Source organism: Seriola dumerili, unplaced genomic scaffold, assembly GCF_002260705.1.
Source record: "Seriola dumerili isolate Sdu_G_001 unplaced genomic scaffold, Sdu_1.0 BDQW01000040.1, whole genome shotgun sequence".
NCBI lineage: Eukaryota > Metazoa > Chordata > Actinopteri > Carangiformes > Carangidae > Seriola > Seriola dumerili.
In genome coordinates this window covers 532,500-558,769 of record NW_019174295.1, presented here as the reverse complement: position 1 = coordinate 558,769, position 26,270 = coordinate 532,500, and the positions used below count along the sequence as shown (strand labels likewise).

At 38.6% G+C, this 26,270-nt stretch overlaps 1 protein-coding gene across 1 annotated transcript in view; it reads left to right on the top strand.

The window, feature by feature from the left end:
• doc2b (double C2 domain beta) overlaps positions 1 to 26,270 on the top strand; it is a 106,510-nt gene that overhangs the window by 37,176 nt on the left and 43,064 nt on the right. The window contains exon 2 of the mRNA XM_022738995.1: positions 14,767 to 14,846. Within this exon, the coding sequence (XP_022594716.1) occupies positions 14,767 to 14,846 (80 nt within the window). The remainder of the gene's footprint in view (positions 1 to 14,766; positions 14,847 to 26,270) is intronic.

Here is a 26,270-nt window from a genome sequence, read left to right as displayed (position 1 = left end):
ATCAAGGAGCCTTTCCTACCCTTCATTCTGTTGTCAGTTCTGTCGACAGAATTTTATGTCGCAGGGGGAAAAAAGCAAAAGCACTCGTCTTCCTGTCTAATCCACTGGGCTGCAACAGTGAATGTACAGCAGGGTGGAAAAGATAACTTCTCTCAGGGGAGGCTGCCAGGCACAACTCTTGATCACCGACTCTCTTCATCTTTGTTCTCTTCCAAATTTATGAATAAAAATGCAGTCAAAGTTTGCCCAATAGCTAAAAAGAAACTGTTTTATCTGTTGCAGCTTTAGGACAGAACTTTTAACTTTTAACTCCGAAGGGGATGATGGACTTTCTTCTTGCCCACTTAAGTGGATTAACACAGTGTGTGACAACAGTATCATTGAGGTGTTATACAGGCCAGCGTCTTCAAAGTCACCTTTTGCTCCTGACAGCTTAATCCTTTGTAACAGTATGTGCTCACCACCAGGGGTTTAGTTTCACCATTAAAATAAAAATATCAAATCAGCAAATGAAAAGAAAACCAGGGTGAACCATCTCGTTGACCAAAATTTGATGGTTTGGCTCAGTCATTAACTTTTTAAGGCAAATTTTAAAAAATTCAGATTCCTTCCAGAATCATTATCATGTTTAGGGTGTATCTGGTGTGTGTACTTTGGTTTGACTATTTGCTGTGTCCATTTTTACTCCATTTACTATTTCTATACATAACTGATGATGCTTTTAGACAACGGCCAGAGCTTATAGGTGTTTGCAGTGTTTTACAGTTCAAACTATTTCTAAAAAGATAAAAAGAGAGATTTATTGATTGATCAAAGTGTCCTGTGCCAAACAGTGTCCAGCCCATGTGGATGAAACACTGAACAAAAACAACCAGTTTCGTCATGTAAAAGTTAATGATGAACCTCTGCAAATTAAAAAAAAAAGAGATTCAGTTAACATAACTGAAATGTCCTACAACCAAGGATACGAAATCAAATATAAATCACACAAAGATATGAGGCCAGTATTACAGCAATATTAGCCTACTTGCAACTGTATCACAGAGTTGTGAGACAGTATTTCAATAGGTACATGTGTACTCTTGATTTAATGTGTATATGAATCTTTGATTGTGCATATACTCCTAGCTTAACTAGGTTGATGTTTCACTGAGCAGACCCAGAGGCAATTTCTTAATTTGACATCTCAAAATCATTAAAATGCTATACCAGAGAAGACCAAAAGAAACTGGTACATGTTTTTTCTTCATGTACTTCCTGTATGCTTCTTACAGTAAATATTGGTGCAGCACGGTGGCTTTGGAAAGAAGCTCTTATTTGGAGTTGTTCATGATAAATGTTTGAAGAGCTGAACAGAAAGATGACATGATGGATCTCCATCAGTTGTTTTATACCACAAAGCTGTTTGAGTATCAAGCTTTCCTTTTAATGTATCCATGATCAGTGGATGGAAGCAGTGATTTTGCTGTATGGCAATGAAAATGAATGATACTGCTCACTCTTACTGTTGCGCTTCGCAGTTGTATTGACAAAGTCAAGTCAGACACAGTACTGATTGAATTTGTCTCTCTGCAGTATACTACACATTTTAGCGGAAAGGCACTACTGTATTTCATGAAGGAATAACTGCTGTTTCACCACCGGCAAATCTATCCGTAATTCTCTGTTGGCCTCATTTGAGCTATTAGTTAGCACCAGTTCCTCAACTATCTTCCCTGTGCCCTCTGGTAGTGCACTGATCTCACTCATCTTTTCATACACTCACAGCCGTGTGTTCCTCCCACACAGAGATTTGGACGCAAGTTCATTTGCAGGGCCGTTGGGCCAGACTATGGCTAGACATTTATTTCATAAATAAAGAAAACTGTAATTTCTCTCTGTAAAAGCCTCAATCTGAATTGAGTAATTAAGTATTTTAGCAGGCAAGGTCACTGGGAGGACGGCTGTTACACTGAAGCCAGTCACTTCTGGAAAGTAAAGACGACATTTTGGAAAAATCTAGAAAAGAACAATATTTCATAATGACAGGGCAATTAAATAAAGTTCTTTTGCTTATCACCTGTCAAATCAACAGCTTCATTAAAATGAAAGATTTAGGCTGAACATGGACTCTGTTTCCAATTAAAGTCAGAATATGTTGCATTTATCTGATATATTATAACAAGATTTCCAGGATATAGAGTTCCATTCCTAATAATTGATATTAATATCAGCCTCCATCCAGATACATAATCAGCTGACCTTTATTCTAAACTAGCTTGCAGCTAAAATCCATGTGAAGTATTGATGGGAGCAGGTCAGAGCTTTATCAAAACAACACAAAAGCAATTTCAGATAGAAAAGAAAGACAGAGATTGAACATGACCTAACGTCTTTACAGAGCAATGTAGCTTTGTGATACACGATATAAACAAAGGCAGCATTTTCACACATAACAAAATTATTGAATGCTGTTAAACTTGTCTTCCTCTCCTCTGAAGGAGGGAATATTTGCCAAACTTTACCATTAACTTCAACAGCCTCAGCTGTAATACAGATATGAGCATTGGGACTATCCTGCTGTAGGTCTAATCTGCACTAGTTTAGCTTCAGTGTCCTCTTGGCAATGCTTGTGTAAATGTGCATGTAAAAAAAATCACAAGCAAGCCTTAGAAATGCTTGTGGAAGATGCTTTTTGACCATGATAACAGTTTGGCTCTGGGGATGGCATGTTGGTGTGTCACTTTGGTACAAATATCTCAACCGCTAATGGGTGAATTGCCATGAAATTTTGTACAAATTTTTATGATACCCAGCGGATGAATCCTAATGACTTTGGTAAACCCCTGGCCTTTCATGAAGCAACATCTACAAGATGAATTTCCATGAAATTTTGTGCAGACATTCGTGCTGCCTTCAGGATGAACTGCTATAACTTAGCATTACCAGATCAGCCATTTAATTTGTCCAATTCTTTGGTTTCTGAACGGATACCTGCAAAACAAATGACATTCTTATCAGCCTATGAACATTAGCATGGTGTTTACACATGGCAAACATTATAGCTGCTAAACATACAGCATAGTAACATTGTTATTGTGAGCATGTTTAGTTCATTTAGTTCAAAGCACCACTGTGCCTAAGTATAGCATCACAGAGCCACGAGCATGGCTGCTTTACTATTTACTAATCATGAGGGAAAAATGTTCATACATGCACAGATAGCTTGTTTTACCCTCCACCGAGAAGATATCTGCCGGTTCAGAGTCAGACATGTCATCAGTGACCTTATTCTGAAAATAAAAAGATAAGCACACTGGTTTATTAGACTACAAAGCATGTTAACAGCTTGAGGTTAAATCCATACCTCAGCCCAGTAGTTCTTTTACTTTCTGCTGTTTGTGTCTCCTATGCAAAAGGTCTTGAATTTAAACAGAAAAACAAGACATCTCCAATAAAGCCTATAAGAGCAATGTCTGACTTAGTGCCCTTATCAACAAGACTGCATTGTCAGTGCCTTCCAAAAGGCATATGAACGATTGAAAAAATAATTCATATGAGCATTTTCTGACCCGAGTGTATCGTGTTACAAAAGTCAAAGTCCATCTCACTAGCCTTCACCCGAGCTTTCATGTGGTCATTATCATGTGGTCTACACCAGCTGATTGAGTTTGCTCAGTTGTCAAAGAGATGGATCTGTTGATATGCAAGTTCAGTTGCTTATCCACAATCCACATCCTATACAGTAAGACCCTAAGTTTGAGTTGGCAACTCAAGGTCCACTTATTATCTTTTTCTGGAGATGTCAACCTGATGAAAGGGATGCAGTGATACTGTGATACAGTGTGAACCAGAAAACGCTCTCAGGCATCTACTCCAGCCTCCTCCCTGCTCCAGTGCTATAAAAATGTCATGCTACTTCTGCCCTTGCTTCAGATTGACAACTTAAATTTTTCACATTGTCAAGAGATTGCTTGCCAGAAAAAAATGCAAATAAAATGTTGTTTTATGTCTTAGACCACATGATAAATTGTGTTCTTTTTTGTTGAAAAAAAACAAAACAAAAAAACGGCACCACTGGAGAGACATCGCTGCAACACCTTTGCTGCTGCAGAGGACGAAACACCGCTTGTTGCCTGAGCTGAAACGAGCAGGGTTCAGTGATCCGTCAGTAAAATGTTGTTCAGACTTCCACCTTGGCAGAGATTGCTTTCTTCCTTCATCTTTTACCTACCATGCATACAGCAAACGTCACTGCATCCAGATGCGTCCATATGAGCATTAGCACATACACAGAATATTTTGTGGGTGTGTATCTATCTATAATAAGGAGAACCTGGAGAGTGAGCAACACAGACAAAGTACGTCACACTCCACTGGCTGTAGTAATTAACAGGAGTTTGACCTCTGCTCCTGCAGGCTCCATTAATCTGAACGGCAGCCACACATGTTCACAGATGAACCCTACTTTAAACATCTTACTGTTCTTATACTTGACTGACATCTTGATGTGACGTCACATTGTTTTCCATGACAGTCAGAAACAAACAAATTAAAAATGTTCAGTTATTGAACATATGTTGATAACAGCTCTGTTTTTATATTCAATGGTTTTTGTGTTTTGGCACAAATAAAGATTGTATTTGATCATTTCGAGAGAAAATGTGAATTCTTTGTACACATCGAGACGATGTAAGACGAGCTGATACCTTGGCAATGGATGTGAAGTGATGACAGGAGACTCACAGGTTGAGAGAGTCATTTTTCCAGTGGGGGTGTGTGTGTGGTGGTGATGGTGCCTCCCGATGCTACAGTACATTCAGAGTTTGGAGTGGATAACATTTACACATTGAACGAATGATTTCTTTCCTGTGGCTTGAAAAAGATGTAGTGACGGTATCCACCTATTTCACATTACGAAATATCGTAATATGGAATCTGTCACATTGCTGTCTCATGTCTGTTTGTTAAAGTGATGATTTTTTCTGTCAAAAGATTGGTGTTTTAATAGAAGTGGGTGAGGTGGGGGAGGGGGAGTTCCCTCACTGATTTTGGATCAATTTACTAAATATTACGGTATATGGTTTTCTGAATTTTCCGTGGCTCTTATTCAAGCCTCTGACTGACTTATTTTCCATAGCAATGGCAGCCAAGGATCATGGGTATCAATAGGCTATAAGTCTGATAGGCAGTTTCATATATAATACTGTGGGCTGGTGGATTGTCAACAAACCTTTGCGCCTGTCATTTCCTAAAATCCCTAAAATCCTAAGATCTGGAGTAGCGGTGCACCAGGTGTCAACAGGTAGATCTCAGAGATTCAGCATCCAGATAATTAAAACTATTACCCATAACATAAACCTATAGTATCAAACGTAATTGGGAGACTACGGTTTTTGTATTTTGAAGATAAAAATTTTGAAACAGGAAATCCCAATGTGTAAAAATCCCTTCTCTACACTTCCAGTTTGGGTTCTTTAATAGTCACTAGTTTTATTACGTTTGTAGCAACACAATGTTACAACACTTTAAAAAGAATATGATTCAAATGTGCACAGCGCTCAGGAGAATGTAGTATTAAATTTCCATGTATGTAGAGAAAAACTAAGAAAAAAGAACTTGTCTGATACGAATACCCGTATCAGAAGGATATAAAAGCAATTCACTGTTTATGTTACACAAATGGAAACCACACAAGACGGAACACTGACACATGTCAAGTTTTGGTTTTTCATTTCATTCCTGTTTTGCCCACATGCTGAGGATTTTGTAGGTAATGGTTTTGCAGTATTTTCATCCTGTTGACATGAATTAAAAATTGAAATTTTTGACTCAGCAGGTAATCTGTTAAATGGGTATTGCAAATGGGGGAGGTTTTGCTTTTTTGCCAGGTAGTAAAAAAAGAAAAAAGAAAAAGTGTTCACCTGACATGTAAATATCTGAGAAGAATGTTTCTCCTGTTAATTTAAACCATCCTGTTCTCTAATTTAGTTTTTAAGGTGAATTATTAAGCAAATGTGATCTCTTTGTATGTTAGAAATTATAATTAGGCCAACACGTTAAATTTATTACACTGCTGTTAAGATATTTAGACCATACATTTATGTCTGCTGGCTGCTTTGGTGGCCTTAGTTAAGTTTCACCTGTTTCAAATGAAATGGGCACTGACATGCGAGAATTGAATCATTAAATAATTGAATAATTGTTGTTAATTTAACGTGAGGGAATTGCTTAAGCAGTTTTTTGTCTGCTGTTACATAACACATATTGCTATTCAGTACAGAATAGTAGTTCCAAAACAAAATGTCATTGTTTTTGATTTAGGGACTTGTTTCTATGTTGATCTGGCCATGATGTCGAAGATGCACATATATTGCGTTTAACTTGAAGTCCAAAAATATACCTTTTATTGATGCAAACCATATTGAATTATTTTTTTCTTTTATGTTTTTTTATGGGGGTGCGGCCCCACACTGGCTCTTGAATCAGGGCCCCAGATGCTTAAGGCCTCCAGTGGCTGGCTGAGGATCTTGTTTGGCTGCCAGTATGTCTGAAAAGGGCTTTGATTAATGTGCCCCCCTGTTAAAACATTTAATAAGAGCTACCTAATGTGCTGCCATAACTGGCATATGCTCTGATGTTGCTGTGATCTTGTTATTACTAAAAAGTAAATGTTCCCTTGATAAAACACTTGTCTTCAGAGAACACATGGGTAGCTCAGAATTAATATGAACTCTATCTAAAAGCATTAAGATGTTACAGTGTTTCGGAAGTTTTATTTCTCATTAAGATGCAAATGTGTGCAGTCATGAGCTCCAGAATTTAATAATTTCCTCCTGTAGGTGGAGGCTTTGGTGGCGAGAGGGGAAGTTTCTATCATGTTTCATAAAACCAACCTGATGTCAAAAATAGATTACGTTGTAAAGTGTGTAGATCTCACTGTTCAACACTTGCAAATCATGTGACGACACAGGTCAAAATCCTTTTAGTCTCTTTCATCAGACATTAAATCGGCTCTGTGGTGAAAAGGCAAAACAAATAACATCTTTGACAGAACCTGTCATCCCCCATGAGAGTTCTCCACTGTAATGAGAGGCACATAATGGGATGCTGAAGCAAAGCATGCAATCTAATTGTTCATTCAAGCACTACATAAGTAGATAAATTAACACTTGGGCAATTTGTCCCTTAGTCTACAGTATAGTGTGTGTATGGTGGGGCTGCCATTGCTTTCTGATGCAGAAACATGCACATTAACATTTTAACCAAACTGGTTTTGTTTTTAAATTTTAGCCATTCCAATACAAGCAAATCTCTGTATATTTGCCCTGTATTAAGATGCTGATACCAACCAGAACACTATGAGTTAGTGCACTGCTGCGTTTAGGTTGTGGGTTGTTTAAAAGAATTGTTCAACATTTGAGAGTTATGTTCGAGGAAGCAGCTGATACCACTCTCAAGCCAGTACAATGAATATGAAGCTACCTCTAGCAGCTTAGTCAGGTTAGCACAAAGACTAGAAACACGGGGAAACGGCTAATCTGGCTCTGTCCAAAGGTACCTGTCCAAAAGCTTGTTGGACTCGGGTGCGCCTTGCTAGCCATAACAACTTAATTTAATATTAATATGCCAGGCCTGTTTGTCTATCTGCTTGTTTTTGACTTTCTCTGTCCTTTTTAGTTTTTTACTTTTTGTTTTACTAGCTTTGAGATGATCTGAAGGCTAAGAAATACAAGTGTAACAAGCCAATTTTTTAAATTACAACTAAGCTTAACACTGAGTTATGTGCTGTGTATTAGACAAGGTGAAAAACTAAAACTTGAAAGTAAATGAAGTGAAAACATTGGAAAAGTCTTTTTATTCACAAAAAAGACTGTTTTTGCACATGGAATCCATGATCTCACATTTTAGGTATTTATTATCTATTTCCATTCTTTTGCAGCACAGTGATTGGAGAAAATCACAAGGTGTTTGACCTAGTTCACATGATGAATTACTTTGCTCTCAATTTATGCAATCTGACTTTGAGCTATTTACTGGTAATGGCACCCTAATGGCACTTCCATTCCACCTGAGAGAGCCCAAAAAATAAATGGTGGTGGTGTTCACTTGGTGTGCTTATTTTATTTCCCTTGGATAGAGTCTGTGTTACAGCGGGCTCCATCCTCCGCTGCTGCCTGTTGATCAGTATTCAGAGTCTGAAAGAAAACTACAGAATATATTCAGCTACCGTCAAAAAGTCCAACCTTGCAGAGGATTCATTTCAGTCTTTTTTTGTGTATGTTTTTGCACAGAGAGAGATATAAACAGAGTGTGTATGTAGAGGTAGGACGTACACAGCATCGCAGCGTATCATGAACTTGGCTCTCAGCTGGGAGGTGACTGCCCGGTCACCCTCACTCAGCGGGAATTAACTCTGCGGTTTTGCCTGGAGGGAAGTAATGGAGCTGGAGTGGCGCTCCTCTTAACTGAGCATTGTGACGGCCACTTTGACAGCAGTCATCACTCAAACAACCTCCTGTCCCCATCAGCTGTGTCTCCTTCATCAGCTCTTTTAACACTATTATGGCCAAGAGAGCAGATCATTACTGGAAAAAAAAAACCTCCCTGACATGTGCAACATGCTGCTTGGCTGTGTTGCCACATCAGGCTTAAACGTGTGAACGTGTAAATTAAGTGATTCCTTTTTTTTTTTTTTTTTTTTTCCATCTCCAGTTCCTGAGTGTAGTAGAGGCCAGAGGCTGTTTCCACACTTCCACGCAGTTTTCTCTACAGCCCTCTCTCTTTTGGAGATCAGATTTGTAAAATGTCACTTGCTATAGACCATGGATTTCTCTAGAATTTGCTCAGGTTAATGTGCCTTGAGATTAACACGCATAAGCACTCTGTGCAATGAACACTACTACTGATGTTATGTTCATAGGTTAATAGGTACTAGTGGGAGAAATGGAGCTTTTCAAAGGACTGAAACCTTTTGAATCAACTGTGTTCATTATGGTATTATACAGAGTCTAACTGGAGACATCTGTTGGCCAACACTTGGTATATACAGTGTAAAGGAATAAAATGAGACCATGTGAAGCAGTGAGGAAAAAAACTCCTTTTCTTTTTTTCAACAAAAGCTGTCAGGAAAGTCGATCGCAAGAAACCAATTCGATCCCTCTTTCTGCTGGTTATATAATACAGAAAATATGAAATCCATGAGTTTGAAGATTTTCAAGCTTCAGCAAGATTACAATTTTCTTATTTGAAAGTGAAACTACAACAAATTTGACACCTACGCGAGCATGCATGCCTGGTTTTCAAAAGTGTTGGACTCTAATGTATTTTTACAGCTGACTTTTAATCAATGGTCTGCTCAGCAAATGTTCCCTCTTTGGATGTCCATGTCACTCACTCCAAAGCCTCGATCCATCGCTTCAAAAAAGAAAAAAGAAAAAAAGAAAAGTGGTCGATGTGTCTGCTTCAAAATGTTGCTTCAAGCAATGACTGCGATAACAGGCAGTGAGTTCCCTCTGCACATAAATCATTACACACAGCGGGAGCGGCATATTTTGTACAAGAAATGATGACGCTGTAAACATTTTAACAGCTTCTCAACACCTGTCATCCTTCATTCCCTGGGAAACGTTCAAATCACCTGATTTACGTCCTGTTTTTAACACCAGAATCCTCTGTTGCACTTTCACTTGATGTTTTCAATATTTCAACATCTTATTATATTCATCATTTCGTAGTGCGTAGACGAGCTTTCCCTCTGCACTGATTTATTTTGTTGTTGTCTTTTGCATGAAGAGAGGGTCAGGGTCTGAGTCAGTTTGTCTCAGAGGAACTCTACACTTTCTAATACATGACCAGGGTACAAATGATTAAGTTAATTTATGACTTCGATTGCCAGGAGTTGTACAACACGTGATTATTTGCAGAAAATTTGGTAATTATTGCTTTCAGTACTATTTTAAGTGGCCACTTGAATTAGATCCATCACACCACCTTTTCCTGAAAGTCACTGAAATTAGGCTGCACAGCAAGACTGGAATATGACTACGCTGCTGAAAAAAATGACTCCACTTTATTATACTCCTGTAGTGTTCACAGCTCTGTTGAATCTTACTGGACCTGTACCCCACAGCTATCCAGATGGCACATGCAGCTGCAGTGCAAAGAAGTGTTACAAGAAGCACCTCCGCAAATTGCCTTATCCTTACTGCCCCACTGTTACCTTGAATACAGAGATAAACACCAGGCAGTGTTACAGTGAATTAAATATTAATCATGGCAGGAGAGGCTATGTGTTGTTCCTCCAGAATACCTCTGTTCATCTCGCCTATGTCTGTGAAAAGTATTGCCTAACTACATCGGCTTAATTAGAAAAGTAAGGCACACTTTTTTATAAGTTCTTGCAATGGGGAAGCTTCATACTGCAGCTACTTTACTCAGGAAATACACAAATCAACATATTGAGGCTGCATCAGCAACACATCACATTATCATAACAGATATTACAAGAAATAAATGAAGCCATTCTTAAAGGTCCCTTCATAACCATCTTCTTGAGATTAAAAGTGTAAAGCCTTGTTACAAGCTGCATTTATTATGATGTGTAACAAACACTTCAGAACAATAAGCAGAGTAATAATATAACACCAGAGTAATAATGTAACACCTCTTAAAGAGAAAACCTAGCCTGTTTCCAGGACTCTGATTTGCCGCTCATCTCTCAGATTTCTTCAGGGATTCGACTGAGTCTAATGTCGTGCTCATTGACGACAAGTTGGAGAAACAACTGACGAATCAGGGCTTTTTGGGTTAAATATAGGGACATGATTTTTCTGTGCTGGAGCTACAATCGATTCCCACAAAAAAAAGCCAAGTGGTAGATAAGATCGACACAGCTGTGCAGGCTTTTGTTGTCAACTTACAAAAATACCACTTTAAATGAGCACATTCTTCGATTCACACGACAAACATTAAATGCTCCAGCAAACCACTACTACGTCGACAGCGCGTGTTGGGTCCCGTCAAGAGAAATTGGCCAACGTGCACACAATGTCAGACTGAATAATGAAGTAAAAACAAAATTACAATCCAATCTGATTGTCTGGGTTAAGAGGAACCAACGGTGGGGCTGACAGTGTAATAGGTGGAGCTAGAAGACAGAACATGATATCATTAAAATCAACTTGGGAACATGAATGTTCTCAAAATATCTGTTAGACAAACCGCGCGCAAAAAGCTAGAGGAGAAAAGAGAAAGAATTCATCCTCAGGGGAGCACAAATGCATTTTGTAAATTTCTTGGCAAACCTGCCTGTTGGGTTTCCTGTGATTTTGACCTTTTTGATATTTTTGATTTGATGGCGGTGAAAGAGGAAAGGTCATGCTATCATCAAAAGAATAAGTCTCAGGAGACCAAGTTTATCCATGCCAAATTTCACAGAAATCTGGGCAGCAGAGAGATTTGTGCTGCATGGACCAACATCCTTAGGCCTTGATGGTAGCAGGGCAGAGAAGTCAGTAGTCATGCTTTACAAGCCCTGGTCTCATGAGTGTTTCCATACTGAATTGTGTTTTTTTTTTTGTTGTTTTTTTTGTTTTTTGTAGCAGTGTGGCCTGTGGTTGGTGTTGGGGCTCAGGGAAAGATATGATGAACAGTTACAGAGATGACTGGCTGGGGTTATAGGTAAGGATTGGTTCAGGGAGGCACAGATTGATGTAGAAACATAACACACCATGGGCCAGATGCATAAATGATGCGTACGCCATTTCCCGCACATAAATCGGAATTTATAAACCCCGACTGTGCGGTGAGAATGTATTTCTTTGACGATGTGTTTTTCACATAACATAAAATAACCAACTTCACGGAGCTTGAATTCATTATCATCATTATAAGGTTTGCCGTTTACACGGCAATAAAAATTTGACAATTCATAAACGAAATAATTGTTTGTGCTTGATGTTTCCTTCATCATCATTTAATATCCTTATTGTTCATTGTGAGGCATTCTGTAAACTGTTTCATACTATTTTAATATTTACTTCTTTTTTTTTTTTTTTTATTGCTAGTGAAACAGGACTTTACATTTGCAGTGATTGTACTAAAGCAAACTGATGCACGTTTTTGCCTCCCATTTGTTTCTGTCTCCTCTTTCTTCTCTGTGCCTGATCACTTGTGGTGGAGACAGTGTTTTTTTAATGCAAAGTGACTGATTAAGGGAGTGTCTTCATCCATTTATGGCTAATTGTCGGAGTGGAAACAAGGCTCCAGCACATGCACCCGATTTCTCAACGAGTGAGATTTATAAAGTGGAATCATGCGAATGCATGGCTTTATAATTTCGATGAAAAGATTGCCTACGCATGTTTTTGGGTTTGTGCGTACACATAGTTTTAGTCATGAATCTACAGAGTTTTATTCATCTGGCTGATGCTTTCCTGGAGAATCTGGGTAAAACGGTTCAAAGCTGCACGGGGCGAAGCAGCATTAAGTATCAGAAAACACTAACTGTACAACTCTTGTAAAGCTATATCCATTGATCATGTACCACAACATCAATGCACTAGGCAGCAAACTGAATGTCTTCATCTGTGTGTGTATGTTGTTTGTGTGTGTGTGTGGTGTGTGTGGTGGGTGTGGTGGTTGTGTGTGGAGGTGATGAAGAGGTTCAGTTATTGTTGATGAGATCAGTGGTCTCCAGGAGCGCTGACTCACTGCTGTTTAGGAGACTCAGGACGACTCTAGTCACAAATAGAAACTTCATTCCAAACTGGTGGAATTTAATGCTTTGGAAAGCTAAACAACTATTGATACTGTGTCTGTTCAAGGGGTACTAATGTTGATGGAGAGCCTTTTTTTAGACATCAGTACAGCCTGGTGGTTAAACACGCCATCCTGTAAGTCATCAGTTTTCAGAGTGCGATGGGTGGGGGGCTGTGGGTTCATTAAGGGGCAATAAAATGTCTGCCTTTAACACAACTCAATGTGTTATTTTTTTCTTCCCTCTCTTAATTTGCTAAAAGTTATTTATAAAGTAAAAATCTATAAAATATTTAAACAAATATGGTCCCTGTTAGATTACAAGAAAGATGGTCTAATCAATTTCAAACTGTGGTCCACTGTAAAGGAAATTCTGTCCAGGCTACACCGCTGTCACTGATATGTTTGGCAAGTATACGATACAGTACAATAAGTAAAGGGAACATTACATCTGAGCCTTAATAATTTGGTTGAGAATTACTACTGTTACCCATAGCCAGCTTTGATTCCTCTCCACAATCAATTAATTTATCACAGCTGTCAGAATTTCCCTGAGCCAGACACCAAAGCCTTGCCCTTTCCAGGAGTGAAGCTCCTGCCACTTTGCTAACCTCTTCATCTCTGTTGGTTACAAAGATGAGCTTCTTCACTTGCATCATTTTACCAGAAATGCCAGTGAAGATCTTAACATTTTCTAACATACTAAATAAATATACTGTACCAGGCTTAAAGATTTGGAAAGGTTTACAATATATATATATATATATATATTTATTCAGAGCCTGTGAGGCCCTTTGAAGCCCACACACGTCTTTTTTCATGTTGTGTTTGCTGAAATGTTTTCACCCTGACAACATTTCAGGAATGGAGGGTCCCTTTGTCACTTGGCATTTTTAAAGGATGAGATTATGCCATAAAATGTTACAGTTCATTACTCAACACTGTAGTGCTTTAATAAGATGTAGTATCCTCTGCGTTTAAATAAGTGCTGGTTAATTGCAAGCAGGGTTGAAGTGGGTCTCACTTGGGTCTCAGCCTGGGACTGAAACAATGGAGAGAGGCCCACAGTGATGGAGAAACCAGGCAATTAAACCTCTAATTTGACCCAGCTCCAAACCAACAAAAACAGACTAATCTGAAATATCTTTATCTTAATTTAACCAATTTATTTTATACTATGGCTAATTTGCCTTTAGCCTCTTTAATATGCAGCATTTGAATTATGACCATTAATTTTTCCATTTTAACTACTCTTAACTACTATTTCGACTTGCACTGCCCACTTGCACAGAATATATCCATCATTTTTCAGCAAACTTGCAGGATTCTGCTCCAGTATGTTTTTGTTGTTTGTTTTTTTTTAACCACATATTGTAGTTTCTCACCCCTTTTCCTTCAATATTTCCTCTCAATCTTGTGTATGGTTCTGTCAGAAGTCAGCAAGATATGAGGTATCGAGCTGCAAAGAGCAACAGGTCAGGTGAATGTAGGGAGGAGCTCTTTATTTACTCCCCTGCTGTAGACTTGATTACCGCAGAACTGTGTGTGTGTGTGTGTGTGTGTGTGTGTGTGTGTGTGTGTTTGTGTGTGTGTGTGTGTGTGTGTTTTTGAATTTGGCTGTCAGCTCAGCCTGCAGGAAGCCTCAGTATTGTCAGCCCATAGTTCTGGACCAAAACAGTCGTCCAGGATTTTTCCCAGTTCTCCCAACTACCGCTCTGATTACCAGCTCACGGTGCTGCTGATGACGATGTCTGTTCACCACAAAAAGACTCGGGCATAAATAAAACATTTCATTTATCAATTATTGCTACTGTCCTTTTCTGCCTGTTCATTTCTATGTTGATTATTATGGCTATAATTACATGTCAGTGTTAAGAACACCAGGAGATTTCCCATCAGGGCTTTAGCAAGCAGGCAGGATTGGACTCCTTCTCTCCCCAGCGACGATGTTTGTGCGCCATGAATACTTTTCTTTTCAAGCTATTAATTTCCTTCTGTCTCCTCTCTCTTTCGTCTGTGTCTCTACAGCCACACTGGGGACCTTGGAATTCAGTTTGCATTATGACCAGGAGAACAATGCGCTGCACTGCACCATTAACAAAGCCAAGGTGAGCCACTGTGATAATGATGACGATAATGATGAAGTTAATTTGCGGACTTTAAATTCGCACACCAGTGATTTGTAAAATGCTTTAGTGAACACAGTTAACTAAATTTAAGTGGATCTATGAACAGTCGCACTTGAGTATCTCTGATTTTTATCTCAGTCCGTACAGTCCTTTGGTTATATAAAATACACTAACATGAAACTAACTAACTATGCAAACTGTGAGATTAGATTCAGAACAAACAGACCCTACTCATTACTCATACAAACACCTGTCATAACAGCCCAATGTGGCAATACGGAGCAGATCAATACAAATAAATATGTTTTTCGGACTCAATAAGATGACTGTCGAAGAATATTTTTTGCTGCAGCCTACTCTCGTGTGAGCCTACAAGCACTGGCAAAGAGGCTGTGGAAATGCAGCTTAACACGTCCCACAGTTCCCTGCAAGAGAGATATTTACATCTATTTTCATCTCAGGAAGCATTAATTATTTCTCAAGCATATTGCTAACAAACAGAGCAAGAATATGCACCCAACCAATTATGTTTCTGAGTTGAAATCAGTGTTAATCAGTAGGTATTATGTAGATCTAATGTGTCAAGCTGGTCGCAGATTTAGCAGCTGACGAGCCAGATATTTTTCTCTCGACCTCATGGAAACCACAACAGATCTGAAAGGAGAACGAATATTGGGAAAACTGTAAAAATATATTTTCTGGTCTGCTCTTGTTTGCCATTTTAATTTGCTGTTGCTGCTGTGTAAACATGTCTACCTGTTTTCATGATGATTTCAGAGCATAAATTGGGAATTATTTACAACAGTACAACAACAAACTCTTACCTTACTCATCTCTCAGTTGGTTGATCTGAGCCTCTCGCTTAAACAGAAATACTGTTCTTCTTACCCACTAATTAATTCCAGTTGGCTTCCCTTTCTTTCTCTTTATATTGAGCTGCTGCCAATCAAACTCAGCTCTCCCCACAGAGGTTTAAAACTAGAAGCCTACCAGCTCAATGCCAACTTGAACTGAAGCTGCTAGTGGATCCTTCTCACAAACCTTGACTTGTCATAGCAGCAAAGAAGCACAGGTCTGACTAGTAGCGCTAATGATGGCTCAGTTACATGAAGGTATGACAGTAAGCCGTGTGAGTTGAGCCAGCATGCACAATAGTAAAAGCCTGTATGCACACACCGGGTGTTCAGTATTCAGTAAATATGTCATGTTACGTGAATTTCATGAACAAAATGTGTATAATATACATATTATTTATTTTTTTTTTTTTTTAATGATAAAACTCAGTTTGTTTTTATGAAATGTAATTTCATCATTCTTACTTTAATAATAACTTAATGTTTATGGGAATTAATTTCTATTTCATAACAGAAATGTTTTATTTCATAATGCCCCTTTTCAAAAATGTGTTATTTCGTAATGGCATTTCTCCAATAATGCTTACATTTCATATCAAGTTTCATTTCATAATGTCACATTTTATGATGTAATTTTAAATTCATAATGTAACTTTTCATGACACTGGTGCTGTCACCACCATGTTTATGTAACATTGAACACTTTGGGGAAACTTGCACAGTTACAGTGCCAGTCAAAAGTTTGGAAACCTTTTGACTATTATGAAATACTAAATTATTGATGCCAATATTCAATGTGTTTTTGTTGAAGTTCCATTGCCAATCCAGCTTTTAAGTTCATGGTTATCATGCAAACAAAATCCTAAAGGTAACATTTTCAGGTTTTTCATTCAAGTACAAGGGTAGCAGTGATACATGATACTAGATCTGAGTGATTAATGTTGCAGCTGAATCAGTACAGTTTAAAGGGTTCCTATGGACAACCAGAGAGGTAGTGATGAATTCTTCGATAAATACATAATTATACATCATATTGGAGGTGGACAGCAATAACTAAACCATATCTGATTTTAATAAAAAGCCTATTTAAATGTAATATAGAATAAGTATGAGTTCAGGGGTGTTGTCCCCAGTGGTTCCCTCCCATGTTTGTTGTGATGAAGTGGTGGTTCTGACAACCACGGCTGCCGTCAACAGCTATAACTCTTCTTATCTGTCTGCCTCAATAGCTGGTATGGAGGAAAGTGAGCATCAGAGGAGCAAGTCTTGGCAGGAGTGTTGGACAGCAGAGTGGGCATCAGGCCATCTTGATTTATGGTGGTTATTTTCTATACTGCTCTGCTCCTGGACTTCAGCTGCTGCCCAGCCAAGCAGAGAAAATGATTTTCTCTTTCAAATGCTGTATATACACATTTCGATTATTTAATTTGTTTACAAAACCCCCTATGGGTCTTTCTAACCATAGATTTTTTTTTGTTGTTGTTGCTGTTGCTGCAAGAGCTGCAGTTGCTCCAATAGTAACTGTAACTGAGTTCTTTGATTACGCATTTCTCTAATGAGATCTTATGGTTCCTGGCTCAGGAAGAATGGGAGGAGGTTGACACTACAGGAACTTGAACTTTACTAAATTCTGGGGACTGATATTGGTGCCTGATGGGATGGTTACAGTGGCAGTGTGCAGTGGGACCACAGTTTTATATTTATGCAACAGTAGCTCATATGTACAATGCTCATATTATCAGAGCTCTGTTGGCATTTGGTCTGAAAAATCAATGTCTTTCATTGCAGAAACTGACAAAAGGTCAACAGACAACATAACTAAAACAAACAGAAGAGACTGAAGGAGGGCGCGAAAGACCATTCATCTGATAGTTATTTTAACTTGGGAAAAGAGCTGAGTTGAATTTGCATAAAATGGTTTTAGAAAAGAATCATTTGTCAAATGAATTTTTTTTTTCTTTCTTTTTTGAGAGCGCTCATTCTTCGCTCTGTCCGATTCCTCTCCATTTGGCTGAATGGCTGGTTGAATTGGAATTAGCTAGAAACACAGAGAGGGGCAATTTAGTCCTCTAATTTGAGTACCTTTTTAAAATTGCTTGTTAAAAATAATTTCTATCTCTTAGCTCTTGGCTTTGTACAACTGTTGTATATCTGTTTTGAGAAACCTTCCCACAACCTTTACATTTTAATGTGTCTCTCTTAACTGCCCCTTGATTCACCCACCCAGCATAATCCAGATAAAATGCTACCTGCATTATTGCATCTCAGTTCTGTCGCCAATCATGACCTCTGCATTTTCACTTCTTCTGTTCCTCTCTGCTCTATTATTACAAAGCAAAGTATATAGGAATTTGAGTGTTGTGTTCCAGCTGTACTTGGTAATCTACTTTTGAAATTAATTTGTGAATGGAAATCAAGGGCTCCAAACCACGCAGTAAGGATGAAGGGAGAAGGGCAAATAGCCCATAGACTGTATTAATTTAATTAAATCCTTTGCCTTGACGTGTCAACACAGGTAAATCCAGAACTATTTGATAATTACCTTTTAAATTCTTAATGAAGGTTACTTTTACAAGTTAAAATAACAGATGATGGAAACCGTGTATTTGTTCTTTACACAGTTTCAAACACTGATCCTTTGGCACTGATGTTTTGTATCCCGTAGGACTTTTTTTTTGTGAGATAAAACCCTGTGACTTGTGTTATCTCTCGGGGGTTTTCACCATGTCAAAAATGAGCTTTGTTTTATTTCCACACTGACATCCATCCCACAAAACGATTCAGTGCTGGAGGAGAAACTCTGGCACCAAAAACATAATTGTGACATTAAATAATGTTTCAATTACGTTTGGCATAAATGTTTCAGCTATAAGCAATGATAATATCTTTGCATCTGTCAGTCATATATAAAATTAAGTATCGAATAAGTGATTCCATCTGGGCAAATATATCACAATGAAACCTTGTTTTATGTACAACCTTTAGTCTTTTTACTGCTGTCTAAAAGAAGGAATATTCTCCCACTCAGCAGCAAACGTCTAAGTGCTTTATAATGTGAGCGTTTTACACAGTCTGTATTTAACACACATTTAAATAAAAACTCAAACACTGTGGTTTAAGAAACAGCCAGTCTACAGTTTGGACGCATTTACTGACCAAGAACTGGAACTCTTTAGATTTTCCATCCTCAGCGAAAAGGCAGATTTCTCTAAAACCAGATTATTCTGTAATGCAGGTTTAAGAGTTATTAAGAAATAACATATAAATAAGACAATGTTGAAGAAGCTACAGTTGAAGGTTTATCTTTGATATAAAAATTCTACATTTTTGGGAATTTATATTTATAATAATGTAATGTAAATGTTTCCTCACTTTTTACAATGTAGTAAAACAATTTGAAATGCAAAAACTAACAATGAATAAATAATAATTAAAAGAATAAATATGTTGAATTATGTGATGGCCTTTTAAGTGTAACAATTTTTCTTACAAATCTTACAAATTGTCTGAACATTTTACTGATACATTCAGTATTTGCAACTTGCCGTAAATGTAATCTGGTCCCGATTACACTTCCCTCTAAACATACTTGCTGTTGCAAATTAGTTGTATATAAATGAGTGATTATATGGGAGAGTAAGACCATCTTTACAGTGCTGATATGAGACTTAGTATATAGCTAAACAAGTTGTGTTTAAGTGTTAAAGAGGGCATCTTGGTTTCAGCGCATACTGTTGTGGCAGTGCCAAATGTGCTAGAAATCTTGGGTTCCTGCAGGTATTTTTCCCAGGAAAAGGGGAGTAGATGTTGGCAAGAATTACTGGGAAACACCAGGCTCTCTATTCCTGCCAAAATAACACTTCCTGGAAAAGTGTTTCCTCTGAAAACAGAAACAAATTGATACCAACTCTCTGTCCAACTCCTTTGAAGACAGCCAAAAAGCAGACCTCCCAAAATGTACTAGAAAACGTAATGGAGCGTTTCTTGTGTTGATGTATTTGGTGTTGGTGTGTACTTTTGAAGATCATTGTTAAGTCATCACTGCAACGGCCATTTGATTTGCTGCTGGGTGTGGATAGTGATGTCAAACTGATGGTGGGCCACAGCCAAACATTTCAGGATCAGACATTAACTTTTGTCAAGAGAGGTTTTGAGACTTAACTCACCCTTTTAGTTTTCCTAACATCACTCCATCTATAGTTTCTCTGTCTTCACAGGCAACCAACTCACCACACTAAGTGAATCAGATCACATCCATTGTAATGGCTCACATGACAGAAATAAGTCAATTTCAGTCCCTTGAAATAGGCTTTAATTGATTTAAAAGGGCGTACATGCATGTAGATGTACAGAGAGACAGAAATACTGTAGCTCAGATCTAACAGCACTTCCTCTGCATGGTCTTCGTGTCCGTTGGCTGCATTAGTAAGGATGTGTGGGATCATGATGATTCAGACACAGTAGAGTTTGGTCTAAATCTCAGCCGTTGGCATGGTAGTTTCCCCTTGTGAGAGTTTAGTGAAATACAGAATGACTCACAGCCCTCGGACATCAATAGAGTTATTCCTGATATTACAGTACGTTGATACTGTTAAAACTCAGTATTGTCATTAGATTTAAAACTACAAGGTGAAAAGCGTATTCATTACGTCTCCCTTGTACATTTGACGTATTGAATTCCCAGTCGAAATCTCACTTTACAGCTCACTCATCTTAGAAAGACAGGAGAAAATAGCATGAGGCAGAGCTTTAGGAATACAAAGACAATAATTAATTGAGATTATCCAAATTCTATGGTGACAATGGTGCCTCATTATCATGCATATGCCAATATAGCTCAAGGCGCAGATCCTCTCCAGGCTTTGTGTGCCTCTCAGTATGACTAGCAGCTACAGGGGAGTTGGTTATTGTTTTGAATTGTTAAATATGAGTGGAGGTAGGTTGGGACACATGTTGCATTTTAATCAGCCATGATCAGAACATATGATCCGAACACAGTGCAAGTGTGTTTCCATCCATCATTACTTACCTTGAAGTCATGTTGGCGGTTTGAGGTTTGCCTAAACTGCAGCATGTGCTTATTCTAACAGTTAGTTCTTTCCTGGATGCATCTCTTCTTCTGTGTCTTCCTGGTAAGATTTTAAAATTATCTCTTGACTAAAAAGTGCCAAAAATATGTAGCCTAAAGTTGGTCTCTAAGCTTTGAGTTTAAGTCAACACCTAGTAAGGACGGTTCACAATAAAAGTTTCCCAGTGGTGTACAAGTGGAAGGTTCTTAATATGGACCATTTTCGGTCTTCTATCCAGTGACAGTGATTTCATTGTGGTGCAATAAAAGTAGTGAAAGCTTAACATAGTGTTTCTTATGAATGGCACCTTCTCTCTCCTTTCCCATCACTTTGAACCAGGTAGTTTAGTGTGAGTTTAACAGTTCAGTTGAGGCTGTTGAGGTTATGTCTCTGCCCTGAAGCAGGGACTTAATAGTCCTTTTGATTAAACAACAAAATATGTTTTCAGTCCTCTACAACGGCACATAATGTTTTTTGATATGACACCGTATCAACAGGACGACATTGCCCTTTGAAAAATAAACCTCTTTTCTGATTATCCTCATCCTGAGGATAAGTGACTTGCCAAATACATGAATTAACAACGTATCCTCATTACATTAATAGAAAACATAATCCAGTTTCAATTACGTTGCCTACAAAACATATTTGCTGTTGCAAATTAGTTGTATTAATAGGTAATTTTCTAGGAAACAGGGTCGAACAGGGGACAGTCGTCATCTTGGATGAAAAAGAAACCAGCGCTGAATGTCGGTTGGAAATGGGAAACGAACAGTGGTTTCCCATGTTAAAGTCCCATCCATCCACCCTGACCTCCTCCCTCTGCGGATATTGTCGCTGTATAATATCACACTACTTCCTCTTGTTCTTGGAAGGCAGGAGTCATAATTAGTATTTGCCACTTGGGGGCTGTATCACTTGAATGTAACCATATGTCGTTCCTGGCCATTTGCTGAAATAACTGATGATCTCGTTTGTCTTGGGAGGACGGTCGCCATATTCTCATGGGTCAGCTCAGTGAAGTCGTGCTGTGAGGATGGAGTAACAGTGTATGAAACACTGCATGCCAGTGCTAAATCAAGCTACAAGACGCTTGGAGAAACATGTTACCCTAACCCTCATGAGAGAGTGTAAGAAATACTGTTTTTTTCTATATGATTTACATGTAATAGCTTGCCTGACAAAACAACACACTATAGTCTCAGTGATACAAGAATACAACTTTAAACAACTCCCCGCTGAGCTGGTACAGCTCTCCCTTCCTTTCAGTAGTGTAATACAACAGTGAATGGTCAGTCATCTTTTTCTCTTCGTCTTTAATCACAATTCCCAGACTTCCTTAAAATGTATATTCTAGGGCCCGACCGATAAATCGGCCGGCCGATTTAATCGGCCAATTATAGCCATTAGAGAATAATCGGTAATCGGCCAAAAGTTGGCCGATTGACACTGATGTTTACACTTTTCACTAATAAAATGCAGATAATATGGTATTTTTCTTAGAAATGATGTCCTTGTGTTACGTATCCAGTAGAGGACGCTCCGACTGCTTTCATGTCACGCTTCACAGTCACACCGCATCAGAGTGAAATAGTGAAGACTTATGCCCGGATTTCCACCGGGGCCGTTAGCGCCGCGGAACGTCAGCGTCGCGGTTTTGCTCCGTCCTCAGCCCGGCGTCAGTCCCCACCGGACGTGTTATGGCAGCGCAGCGCTGCCTTGCGAGCCAGCCGTATTCACGCGAGAATACGGAACGTGCGTGAGATCGTTGCTCTTGATACAGTGCAGAGCGGTTGATATTATTATATATCAACCGCTCTGATACATAATGTTGATGTGAAGTTAGATGACGTGCGTGTTGTGTTTTATTTTGAAAGGGGGCGGAAGTGTTTTACTTTGATACTGTGTCTGACTTCCTGTCTGGTGCAATCTGCTCTGTTGAGCTTGACGCGATTTAGCAACAGGAGCGTCAAAAATGGAACTGCTATGGATTGATAGCGCTGCGGCGCGGTGAGCCTTTTTGCACATCATATTTTTGATTTATTTTATGTTCAAATTGTTCATATGCTGCTTGTTCTACACACTTTCTGATAATAAAAGCATTTGAAAATAGTAAAATGTTCTCCCTTCAATTTGTATCTTTGTAACAAGTGTTTGGAACTATATTCAAGCCATCAAAGACAGGTATTTCGTCTTTTTTTAAATTGAAAAATGTAAAAATTTAATCGGCTGGTATATCGGTTATCGGAATTTTTTATTCCCTAATATCGGAATCGGCATCGGCCCCAAAAAATCCATATCGGTCGGGCCCTAGTATATTCCTTCTTTCCAAGCAATAAGTTCGTCTTTGCAGACTTGTCAGTCAAGTTATAATTCTGCAAAGTAAGATAAGTTGTTTGTTATTGTCTTTTAGTTTCTGTGCATTTACATTTATATGCTTATTTGATCCAATACTTTCTTGCACACATGGCAGTTTACAGGACAGCAGAACCTTTTTGTTTGATTTGGATTAATTTATTAATAATAATAATTTATTTACATCTTACTCAGTCTTCTATAAAAGTATGGAAATTTGCCAAAAGCATGGAGTACTATACACTATTATATACATATGATGGACGAAGGCTGAATTCATTAGAAATGTTTCAATAAACCGCTACAAGTTATTTCAATAACATTAACAACACGTGAACCTAAAGCACATTTTAGTTGGAGTCCATACAGACACTTTGCAAATGAAAGCATAAAGGTCTGTCTGTTATGAAAGCACTAGTTCATTAACTGTGTTTGAATGATGGCCTTGCCTGCTACAATACAAACAAACATCAGCTATTCACTTTTTTAGCTTTGCCTGATGTAAACATAAAATACCCTGCACTCTTATTTAGTACCATTTCAAATCTCACTAAGTGATACGCTGCCGCTTTCTTTATTTTCTCTTACCTCGGCTGAATAAAGAATTCTCTGCTCCCTCATGTAATAGCATTACATGCACCTAAAATCAGCCAGTCTCCGTAATCATACTCTGATTCTACTGAAGTCATCCTTACAGCTTGTTCTGCCTCACCACATCACCACACAACCATAAAATTATCCAAAGAACTTCTCCCTGCAGGAGGCTCCTGTTTGCGTGGAGAGATGCCGTCCTCCCTCTTCTGCCATTGTTGCGGTTACTCAGCTTCATAAAAGCTGAAGAATCACAGGCCAATTCACAATCTTACACCTCTTTCTGAAAAAAGAAAACAACTGCCAAACGTTGTAGCTCACTTCCCCTGAATTTCAACAATCCCCTCCAGCTTCATTGAAAATAAGAAACAGCCTATTAGCTCCTGACAGGCACTCTGTCTCAGCCTTCAATCTCCTGGCCCTTGGACACAGCAGCCTGGACGCCTTGCAACACTTTGTTGGCATCCACATCACTGCTCCTAAGTGATTTCAGTCACATCTGACTTTCCCCATTAATTATCTAAGCTAGTAACAGGTCGCAGCGGATGTGAGGTTAATTTTATATGTCTCTGTCTTCGGATTTCGTAGGTTGTTATTTGCCCGTCCTGAATGATGATCTGTTTTGACTCTGCAGACTGGTACACATAGCAAAAACACATGAATCCCACATGTTAAAAGTTTAAAGATGGATCCCTTTCTTTGCTCCTTTTCACCCCAGTAGCAGCATGGTCTGGTGATGGTCTGTCGGCCTGTCTATTCATCTGTAGAACCGTTTGGTGCACAGTTTGATATCTCAACAACTGCTGGTCAGATTGCTACCAAATCTGCTGTCGACATTTCTAATACTAGTCCTAATATAGATGCCAGCACCCAGCAGTGCTCATCTGTGGTCTGAATGAATATTGCCCCCATACTGAACCAACTGCAAAGCTTGTCTTTGACTGGTCAACAATGTTCAGGACTTCAAATTCCACTTCCTTACCTGGTCAAACAAAACGGACAACCTTGGAGTGTGATCAAAGCACGTTTCCTGAGTTTCTTGGAGACATTCATCGGTTCTCGGAAAAGTTACTGTGGCGAAAAAAGGGCCATTTGGTTCCTTCACAGTTGGCTTCAGCTCTGCATTGCTATCCAAGATTTTCAAAGCTTTACAGTCTGTGTTCTGTACAGTACAACATATTCTCTTTACTGCAAATGCATCTGTTGGTTATAAAGTGTTTGATAGACTTGTCCATTTTTTCCAGTCCACCACAAAGTGTTGACTTTTTAAGATTCAACCAAGAATATTATCTTTTCCTAACCTTACCCAAGCACTTTGTGTGTCCAAGCATAACCATCTCTAATAAGCCTTAGTTGCTATGTTAAGCTAAGTGGCTACATGTGATGGCTACATCCCCATCCACACACAGAACAATAAATGACTAAGTTATAAATATAAACAATGAAAATAAGACCAATAATAACAGGAACCGATAGTATTGTGAATGTCATAAGTTTGTATTGAGGAAACACAGAAGACTGGAAAACAAAGATAAAGATGGAAAGATAAAGCTAAAATAATAAAATACTCAATCAGAGGAGGATATTGAAGTGAGTAAAACCAATAATAAAAGGTAAAAGATAGGGTTTTAAATACCAAATGAAAATAAAAACAAAATATTTAAATGTTAAGAGAGGAGATGTCAGACAAAATAAATAACCAGAAATAAAAGTATTAAAAGGAAAACAATACAGAAAAATACACATATAATACACACACAATAACAGGACACACCAGTAAAACAACCTAAAGTCCCAAGGAGCACATGAATACGTGTACTAAAATTAATGGCAATCCATCTCTTAGTCGTACAGATATCTCTTGACCAAAGTGGTGGAGCGACTGACTGGCTGACACTGCCGTTCCAAGACCAATGTCGCCAGCTTGGCTAAAAACATGATCCTGTTTGTTCTGTAGACGAGGGGTGTCTGTGGTGCACTTGATATCTGGCTCGTAATTGTAAGGACGTTTTGAAGTACAGTTGTTTTTACTAAACAGAGATGATAAAAAAAAAAACAAAAAAAAAACAACATCCGTATGTTTTAGTAATCATTGTGATCAGCAGCACACCCTTGTTTACTGTGTTCATCAGAAGTGCAAATTGTGATGCTCAGCCAAAGGTGGCAGTGTATTGTTTTCACATACTAAAAGCTTTGCAAGGCTTCTGTTGGCCTCGTGCTTTGATACGTATATTGCTGATGTACTTCCTCTGTAAGTGTATCACCTTGTGTTGTTGTATCCCTTCCCGGTCATCCCACACATATTAAAGTAAACAGCTGCATGAGGAGTCTTTCTCTCTCTAAAGCAGCACCTCCCTTCACAGAAAAAACTGCCCTTATCAGTGAATCAGACTCTGTCTCACTATTCAATCACAGATACAAGACCTGTTTATTCAGCCCCGCCTACACTACAACCTACTTTAACACTCCACTGCAGTCTTTCATTCTCTACCTTCTCCTGCAGACTGCCCTTTCATAGCCCAGTCCGCCCACAC